General features: G+C 49.5%; 1 protein-coding gene across 1 annotated transcript in view; it reads left to right on the forward strand.

Annotated features, from left to right (window-relative positions):
* Positions 1 to 6,509, forward strand: part of DUSP27 (dual specificity phosphatase 27 (putative)) — a 31,409-nt gene extending 24,900 nt beyond the window's left edge. The window contains exon 5 of the mRNA XM_008051449.2: positions 3,244 to 6,509. Coding sequence (XP_008049640.1) covers positions 3,244 to 6,035 — 2,792 coding nt within the window. The 3' untranslated portion in view covers positions 6,036 to 6,509. The remainder of the gene's footprint in view (positions 1 to 3,243) is intronic.
* Positions 6,510 to 10,180: the final 3,671 nt, after the last annotated feature.

Below are 10,180 nucleotides of genomic sequence, written 5' to 3' on the forward strand. Positions count from 1 at the left end.
CCGCCCCCCAAGTCAGGCCCCGCCCCCCGAAGTCAGGCCCCGCCCCCCGAAGTCAGGTCCCGCCCTGTCCCGCCCCAGCCACGCCACGCCCCCAGAAGCCACGCCCCCAGCAGCGTCCCCGGGCAAAACGAGTGTACCCGGACCTGGGCTAGTGCGTCACCGACTGTCGGAGTCCCGGTTCCTGCAGGACTAGTGCGCCCCGTGGGCATCTCCTCTCCTTCCAACCCCACTCTCCCTGGGAGTCGCCGAGAGGACCGTGGGGTTACGGCGGTTTCTGCTTGTGTGAGTGGCTCCTACTCCGCGGCAGAGAAGTTGTAGCACCCCTAGACTTAGCACCTGAGCCTTGGCTACGGGGATGCCCCCCTCTCCAGGATGGAGAGCTCCTGACAAGGAGGAAGGCGAAACGGACGCCTGGCGCTGGGCATTTGATATGACAATCAGGACGACCCCAAGAAGGGGTGTTGTCACTGACACCGTGCAGATTGGGCAACTGAGGCCCGTGGAAGGTTAGATAACTGCCACGGAGTGTGGTAATCAAGATTCTCTTGATGGACCAGCTCAGACTCCTTCACCAGCAGCAAAGGCACCCCTATGACGCAGAGGAAGGAATCCAGACAGGCCGGTGGCACCCCAGGAAAGTCTGGAACAAGGACTGAACGGTTTCGGGGCTCTTGGTCTCCATCTTCTTTCTCTGTCTACAGCACATAGCAAATGACCTTCCATGGACCTGGCACTAACTATCTAATTTCCTGCCTTGGTCCCATTTACAAATTTTATGGAGAATTTGTCAGACACCGGTCCTCTGTCTACCCTGAATTCTATCAGCAGTGGCAAGTGGGGTGGCTTCTGGGCAAATACGTCTTATTTTCCTGGGATGTAGAGAAGGGGTAAGTTCTGAGAAAGGGAACATGAGAAATTGGGAGGGCACAGCAGAACTGCTGGCCATATGAAAGCATGCCAACACAATAGAAAGAATTTGTACTGTCTTACTCAGGTCCGATGCTGTCTCCACTAGCTGTACTCTTCACATTTTAGTCACTTATTTAAATTTAATTAATTTTTTTGTAGAGACTAAGTCTCGCTATGTTGCCTAGGCTAGTCTCAAGCTCCCGGGATCAAACAATCCTCTCGCCTCTCCCAAAGTGCTAAAATTACAGGTGTGAACCACTGCACTCAGCCAGTATTCTTCACATTTTAAAAACAGGAACCTTCCCCACAAGCAGCCCTGTTGACCATCAAAATAGTGACTCTGCAAATTGGAAAAGGACCGCCTTCCTCAAAACATTTTACTGCTGGAAAATTTTCATCATAGCCAAACATATATTTTGACTTTGATGTGAAGGAGCACCTGGAGTTGTGTAGAGCAAAATCTGTACAACATCAGCATGAGCCTAATAGAGAAAGCAGACAATCCTGTTGCTGCTCTGGGTAAAGTAGGTAAAGGCCCCAGAGTCTGATTCAGCCTTTGTTTGTCAGGCTGCCCCCCGCCCCCATATGTTCTTCGGAGGAATCCCAGGGTGCAAGGAACACAGTATGGGAAAACATGGCACCCCCAATCTGGTCTCTGCCAGACTGAGTCTAAGTAGCATTTGATACCCTCATGAGGAAGATTGGCTGGTGGTGTCCTGCGGTATCCTGAAGTGTGCTGGCCTGGCAACTGCAAAAGAAGAGAGTAAGCCTTTGGGATTCACTGCAGTAGGCTGTGACCTGGTAAGATGGTTAAGGAGCAATCCTTGGTGAGGGACAGCTGAGCCCTGAGCTCAAGGTGGAAAGGGAGAAAGACAAGTGCCTCTGAGGATGCTCTTCCAAGGATTCACACTGCTTACTTACCTCCCTCTAGTGGCATTTTAAATTCCAGAATGTACAATACCTTTCAGCATTACTGGGTCTCAGGTCCCCTGAATTTTCTGTCGCTGATCCCGTGTGACAACAACATGGCTTTGAGCCACCTCCCATCCTATATTGGTTAGATAGGACTCAACCAATTTAACAAACATCCCCTGACAGATTGAGGACGGCCTATAGGAGGGTGTCCAGTTAGTTGTCTTAGTCTGCATTTTAAACGGCCGTTAGAATTAAGGCATAGAAAGCATGTTGGTCACATTTATGAAGGATACAAAGTAGAAAGAGAGGCCCGCGGATGAATGATCTATGGAAAGGTAGAGTCAAGACCTGTGAGTGCATGCCCTGACAGCGGAGGGGTCTATGAAGATAGACTGCATCGACAAATATATTCATACGAACTTTTTAAATTACCCTTATGTTTTAAAAATGGTACAAGATAAGAGAGGCTTGACTTAATGGCAGTTCTTTGATGGTTTCATAGGTTTCATTTGACATAAAGTATCACTTGAGTTCATTGTGTGACATATCCACCCACATGGTTAGCTTAGATGGCATCAGTAAAGTCTCAGTGCCCAGAACAAGGGTGGAGAAGAGTCCACTCTGCTCCATGTGGGCCAGTTTAAACTCTACATATCTTCCTTCATCCTGAACACAAACTCCTCAGGAAAAAAAGAGATAAATTCAAGTTTTGAGCTGGAGGAGAGTAGCTAGAATAGTACAGGAACATGAATAATGACTGCAAAACTCACAATAGCCAGAAAAAGAAAAAAAATAGGGAAGAATATGACAATGACCTTCTTAAAGATTTTGATACAAAGGCCTGGTCCGTAAAGATGTATGCATTATTAACTCCAGAATGTAGAAGAGGAGCCTGTAGCCTGTTACAGAACTGTACACTTGGCCCTAACATAGAAAAGAATTATTTTAAAATTAGAGTGATCCAAATATGGAATGAGCTCTGTGTGTCTGTGTGAGCTCATGAGCTCCCTGTCACTGGAAGAATCCAGCAGTGGCTGGACAGTGGATAATCTGATATCAGGGATGTTATAAAGGGAATTTTCAGTTTAGACTAACTTGTGGTGCTTCCCAACACTGAGATTTGATTTCTGGGGCATTCATTCATCATTGCCTTTCATCGCTTTTCTGCTTTCTTCTCTTTCCCCCTATTCCTTTATTTCTTCACCCTCTGAGGTCAGTTTGGGGGAGAAAGTAGAAGTGCACCCCAGTGCTTCAGATGCAGGGACAGTGGGGTCTGCTCTGCCACACATCCATCAGATGGGGACATGATGCTCCTCCCTTCCCGGACCTGAGCCTGGACGGACACCAAAGTCCAGCCCATCAGAACAGCACTCCAAGGAAGCTGTTGTCATATCATTGTATCTTATGTTCTCTTTTCAGGAAAAGTCCTGGTCAGCAGTGAAATGGGCATCAGTCGGTCAGCAGTGCTGGTGGTGGCCTACCTGATGATCTTCCACAGCATGGCCATTCTGGAGGCCTTGATGACCGTGCGTAAGAAGCGGGCCATCTACCCCAACGATGGCTTCCTGAAGCAACTGCGGGAGCTCAACGAGAAGCTGATGGAGGAGAGAGAAGAGGACTATGAAGGGGACGGGGGAGCAGACGAGATTGAGGAGGGTGAGGACACAGGGAGCACGCTTGGGGCCAGAGTGCATGCCCTGACAGTGGAGGAGGAGGACGACGTCACCAGCCACCTGAGTGGCTCCTCCTTGGGGAAGGCCAGCGGGGCCTCCAAGCCCCTCACCCTCATTGATGAAGAGGAGGAGGAGAAGCTCTATGAGGAGTGGAAGAAGGGGCAGGGCCTCCCCCCAGGCAAGGGCCCCCAGGCTGGAGGTGGCCAGCGCTCAGCCTCCTTGGGCCAGGGGGAGGAGGAGCCTGAGGATGAGGATGTGGAGAGGCTCATCCGGGAGTGGCAGAGCCGAAACGAGAGGTACCAAGCATCAGGGCACCGGAGGTGGGGTAGGGAGGAGGAGGAGGAGAGCCAGGCTGGCTCCTTCTTGGGCAGGAGACGCAGGCACACCCTGAGCGAGAGCAGCACTTCGGAGAGCATGAGTAGCCACGACATTCGGGTCCTGAAGGAGCAGCTGGAGGTGAGCCGCAAGAGCCAGGCAGGGAGGCGCCGCTCTGACTCCGTGTCCTCAGACAGTACCTGGGACATGTGGAACGAGAGGCTGCTAGAGATCGAGAAGGAAGCTTCCCGGAGGTATCACGCCAGGAGCAGGAGAGAGGAGACACACGCCGGCTCCGAGGCGGGCAACGGGCCAGAGGATGACCGGCAGAGCGTGTGCTCCGAGGCCAGCTCCTTCTACAATTTCTGCAGCAGGAACAAGGACAAGCTCACTGCCCTGGAGAGGTGGAAGGTCAAGAGGATCCAGTTTGGGTTTCACAAGAAAGACTCCGATGCAGGAGAGAGCAGCAGTGAGCACGGGGCAGAGGATGGAGCGGGGGAGAAGCAGCCTTCTGACGTCAGCCTCTCGGCCTACCAGGCCTGGAAGCTGAAGCACCAGAAGAAGGTGGGCAGTGAGAACAAGGAGGAGCTGGTGGAGCTCAGCAAGGGGGAGGACTTGACCCTGGCCAAGAAGAGGCAGCGGAGGCTGGAGCTGCTGGAGCGAAGCCGGCAGACACTAGAGGAGAGCCAGTCTATGGCGGGCTGGGAGGCAGACAGCTCGGTCACCAGCGGGAGCATCCCCCTGTCTGCATTCTGGTCCGCAACCCCCTCTGTCAGTGCTGATGGGGACTCAGCATCAGTACTCAGCACCCAGAGCCACCGCACCCACCTGTCCCAGGCCACAAGCAGCCCAGGGGGATGCTCAGCTTCCCATCCCACCACCCCCCTGCCCAACCTGCCGGTGGGGCCCGGAGACACCATCTCTATTGCCAGCATCCAGAACTGGATTGCCAACGTGGTCAGCGAGACCTTGGCTCAGAAGCAGAACGAAATGCTGCTGTTGTCTCGCTCACCATCCGTCTCAAGCATGAGGGCAGCACCAGCGGCCAGCTGCCTGGGAGATGACCAAGTCTCCATGCTTAGTGGGCAGAGCAGCTCCTCCCTGGGCAGCTGCCTGCTGCCTCAGGGCCAGGTCAGACCCAGCTCCGACTCACAGTCTGTGCTGTCCTCCAGCACCACCCTGAGCTCAAAGGCAAGGGGGACCAGCAAGCCCATCTACAGCCTCTTTGCTGACAACGTGGACCTAAGGGAACTTGGCCGGAAGGAGAGAGAGATGCAGACAGAGCTGAGGGAAAAGATGTCTGAGTACCAGATAGAGAAGCTGGTCTCAGACAACAAACGCAGCACCCTTTTCAAGAAGAAGAAGGTCAGAGAAGATGAGGATGATGGTCCAGGTGACAGGGATGAGGACACTGACAGTGCCATAGGGAGCTTCCCATATTCTTCCCGCAGTAATTCCCAAAAACCTGAAACAGACACGTCATCCTCCCTGGCTGTCTCTGATCACTATGGAAGTGGCAGCAGGGTTGGCAAAGAGATGAATGGCAGTATTAATAAGTGGCTCGGTGGCTTCGGGACAGAGGAGAAATCTCTTCCCCAAAGCGATTGGTCTGGAAGCTCCAGAGGGAAGTACACCAGGTCTTCCCTGCTCCGGGAGGCGGAGTCTAAGTCCTCTAGCTACAAGTTCTCCAAGTCCCAGTCAGAGGAGCAGGACACTGCCTCCTACCATGAGGCCAATGGCAACTCTGTAAGAAGTTCTTCAAGGTTCTCTTCTTCCTCCACCAGGGAAGGCAGAGAGATGCACAAGTTCTCCAGGTCCACGTACAGTGAGACCTCGAGCTCCCGGGAAGAGAGCCCAGAGCCCTACTTCTTCCGCCGGACTCCCGAGCCCTCCGAAGGAGAAGAGTCCCCAGAGCCACCGCGCCCAAATTGGACTAGGCCCAGGGACTGGGAAGATGTGGAAGAGTCCTCCAAGTCAGACTTCTCTGAATTTGGAGCCAAGAGGAAATTCACCCAGAGCTTCATGAAGTCTGAAGAAGAGGGAGAGAAAGAGAGGACAGAAAACAGGGAAGAAGGAAGATTTGCATCTGGGCGGCGGTCCCAATATCGGAGAAGCACTGACAGGGAGGAAGAGGAAGAGATGGATGATGAAGCCATCATTGCTGCTTGGAGACGCCGGCAAGAGGAAACCAGGACCAAGCTGCAGAGGAGGAGGGAGGACTAAGCCAAGGACACCGGAGGAAACCATTTGGCTTAGCACAGGGCTCAGGGCACACAGCGCCACCACCCGTCACGGAATAAGGGTGCAGAGAGGATCTTCCAGAGGGACAGAGCCAAAAGGAGAGGTACCAAGCATAAGGGCACCCATGTGGAGTGGGGAGGAGGAAGGAGGAGAGTCTCCATGTGAGGTCCACCTAGACCAAGTGACACCATTTTCCATTGCTTGGTGCCCTCTAAACTTTGGTGTTTCCCCGAGTGTATTTGACAGTGTTAATCACAGACTAGAGAGGTGAGCTTGAAATGTACTGAAGTTTGTCAGAGACTCCAGTTTACATCCAGAAAGGCTATGAATATAAGACACGGTTCTGTTTGAGGAGGTTTTATAATGAGACCCAGGAAATCTATGCTGTGGCAAGCCTGACCTCTCCTGGAAATGCTCAGTTCTGATTATTGTTGTTTTTTAATGTTTTTGACCTTCATTAAACTGCTATCTCATCAGACTTTTCTCCTTCATTCTGGTCACTTGCAGCTCTTTGGATGCTAGGTGAAACCCACATTAAAAGACAAATGAACCGGGTTTGGTGGCTCTCGCCTGCAATCCCAACGCTTTGAGAGGCGAGAGAATTGCCTGAGCCCAGGGGTTCGAGACCAGCCTGGGCAAACTGGTGAGACATTATCTCTACAATAAATTTAAAAATTAGCTGGACATGGTGGCACGCTCCTGTAGTTACAGCTACTTGGAAGGCTGAGGCAGAAGGATAGCCTGAGCCCAGCAGGTTGAGGCTGTGGTGGCTGTGCTGTACTCTAGTCTGGGCGACAGAGGGAGACTCTGACTCAAAAAAAAAAAAAGAGAGAGAGAGAGAGACACACAAATTGGTTATTGTGAGCCAACCTCACCCTGTTCCACAAAAACTATACCTCTAGTCAATACCATCCTCATCTCATTATGAAAGGTAATAAGCAAATGCTTAGCCTGTGATACAATGCAGCAGGAGCCTCTGCTAGGAAAACCCTTGAGGGTAGCAAAGGGAACTAAAGAAAGAGAGAATGAGTTTCATTATAGTGAGAGTGACAAGATGACAAGTTCTCTGGAGAGGAAAAAAAATAGGCAGAGAGAGAGAGAGAGACAGAGACAGAGACAGAGACTGACCCAATACAAGGAGATGGGATGTATTTTTAGAAAATCTTGTGGTCATCCTTTCTTCTTACTTCTTGGAGGATCATTGGATGATGCAGTGGATCATGCACTTGGTTCCTCCCTGCACTCTAGATGGACCAGGTTGGTGAGAATTCTTTTCCTTTTGTTTCCAGGGCTGTGTTTCCTAAAACACAGGTTGGGATGCTGAAGCAAGGGGACACATCTTGAGCACCTTGCAGCAATCATTGGTGGCCTGGCTTCTACAGTTCCTTTCAAGCTGCAGCACTTGCAAGATTTGAAAGCAGGCATGTGTAATGCAGGGGTCCAAGATGTCTTGATCAACCAAAAAATCCAATTCAGGAGGCACAGCCGGGGATGACATGGTCAAGAGGGCAGAAAGAGGAATAAGGAGGAGTCCACCAATGAGACCAATAGGAAGTGTTAATCATGTATGTGATCACTTTTTCTAAAAACTGAGTTTCATGGGCCATGAAGATTATATAACTTTCCTATGCAGATTAGTTCAGCATCACCCATTTCAAAGAGCACAAAGATAGATATAACAAGGCAAAGGAGAGCTGGCTTGAGCACACCCAGAAGTACACAGAGCTACTATTAATGGAATTAATTTGCTTGCCTTCCTTCTATCACTTTAGCATGCAGTTCAGTTGCTGATTGTACTCATCTCTCCTCCACTCACTGTGGGAGAAAGAGGACTGGAAAAAAAATACTTCTCAGTCTTCTCAGTCTTTGTCCTATTTGCCCCTTTCCCTCTTCCTTTGTTCATCTTTAATCAGTCTCAGTCCCTAGTTTCCAATGCTTGATGGGTCATTAGCACCATAGAAAGTAGCATTTTCAGCCAGTGTCTCACGCCTGTAGTCCCAGCTACTCTGGAGGCTGAGGCAGGAGGATCACTTGAGCCCAGGAGTTCAAGTCCAGCCTGGGCAACATAACAAGACCCCGTCTCTTAAAATAAATAAACAAACAAGTAAATGGTATTCACCTAATATGCCCCACAGGCTGGTTGTGACCCAGTCTACCTTCTGGGAGAGCTCAAGGTATCCTGTCTTACCTCACTCCTATAGGGAAGTTTCATGATCAATTGGGCATCTACTCTAGAAGGTCAATCTTCTGGAGGGTAGATGAGAATCTCCTTGGATGAAACCTCTATCCATCCATAAAGGGTCAGTTAACTCAGATCTCTATACATGACACTTGTTAAGTTTTGTTTTCTTTTTCTGTAGCTAACAAAAAATATAAATTGATCTCACACATGTCAAGATGGACAAGAAATTGTAAAAAAAACACTCTTAATCAACTCCAATTCATACCCCACTAAATGAATGATGAACAAACATTTAAAGCATGTTTGTTTGAAGAGTCATCCCTGTCTTTCTTCAGCCCTAACTATGATCCTGGGAGAACAGACCAAGGAGTCCACTTGGTCCACACTTAGTTGAGTTCTAAGGCTAGAGGGCCAGTAATGGCTCCCATGGCCCCCACGGAGATGAGCGCAGCTCACTGGAGGAGGAAACCACATGAGGTCAGGTTCAAGTCCTAGAGAAATGCCCTTGTTTTTGGTGTTTACAAGGATAGTTGCCTTGGAGCCTGTACTCAGAAGGTATCTGCCTCAGCTTATTCCTGGAGTCCAGAGTATATTTTGGGAAACCAGATCAACAGAAATTATATTTGATTTATGATGAACTTGGAGAAAAACCTGGGATCTGAAGTGTTAGAATCCCAAGTGTGACTCCTGCCTTATAACTAACGTAGCATGATAGATTGCAATTCAGTCTTCTAGTCCCTGAAGGGCAATTAATGATCTGTGTCAGTTAAAGTCCCCATAGGAAACAGATAGCACACCCAAAGTGGTGACTGATGAGCATTTAATGTAGGACTGTTTACAGAGGCATGGACATGGTTAAGGGGGCCAGGAGGGAATAGTAAATCCCTCACGTATTAGCAACATTGACACCACCCTAGGACTGAAGGGATAAAGTGAGTAAGCTATGTCCAGAGCCCAGCAAGAGCCATGACCATGGAGGGGACCATCTGACACCTGAGCCCTCTCTCCTAGCTTTGTACTTCATACCAGTAACTTTCATTGGCCAAATCTAACTGGAAGTCAGTGGGTAGGAGAGCCTAGCAGTCTGGAAAAGAACAAAAATGTGTCTGGAGAGACCAACAGAGAATGACAAGCACAAAGGCGAATATGTTTAAGTGGAAAGGCCATTTCCACAGAGGCTTTCCAATGGTGTTGTCTGTCTTAAATGACTGAAAACAAGATAATCTGTCCACAAAACTGATTACTTTTAAGAATTAATTAACAACTGAAATAGAGTTTCCAATCTATAAAACCAACTGTTGGAGTCAGAGGCTTTACAGAAAAGAAACAGAAGGCCGGGTGCAGTAGCTCGCACCTGTAATCCCAACACTTTGAGAGACCAAGGCGGGTGAATTGCTTGAGCCCTGGAGTTCCAGTCTAGCCAGAGCACATAGCTAAATCTCCTCTCTACAAAAAAAACACGAAACAAAACAAAACAAAAACCAGCTGGGTACCGTGGCAAATGCCTGTACACCCGGTTACTTGGGATGCTGAGGTGGATGGATCCTGAGCCCAGGAGGCTGAGGCTGCTATGAACTGTGATCATCATGATCATGCTGCTGTACTCCAGCCTGGGGGCAGAAGGAGAGAGAACAGCCCTATTACAAAGTGGGCAGAAAAATACGAATAGGCACTTCTCAAAAGAAGACATGCAGGCAGCCAACAGATACATGAAACAATGCTCAGTCTCACTAGTCATCAAAGAAATGCAAATTAAAACCACACTGAGATACCACCTAACTCCAGTCACGATGGCCATCGTTAATAACTCAAAAAACAACAGATGCTGGAGAGGATGCGGGGAAAAGGGAACACTTCTGCACTGTTAGTGGGAGTGTAAACTAGTACAACCTCTGTGGAAAACAGTTTGGCAATTCCTAAAAGTTCTAAAAATTGACCTTCCATA

The sequence above is a fragment of the Carlito syrichta genome, unplaced genomic scaffold (genome assembly GCF_000164805.1).
Source record: "Carlito syrichta isolate Samal-C Ts95f unplaced genomic scaffold, Tarsius_syrichta-2.0.1 Scaffold173424, whole genome shotgun sequence".
NCBI lineage: Eukaryota > Metazoa > Chordata > Mammalia > Primates > Tarsiidae > Carlito > Carlito syrichta.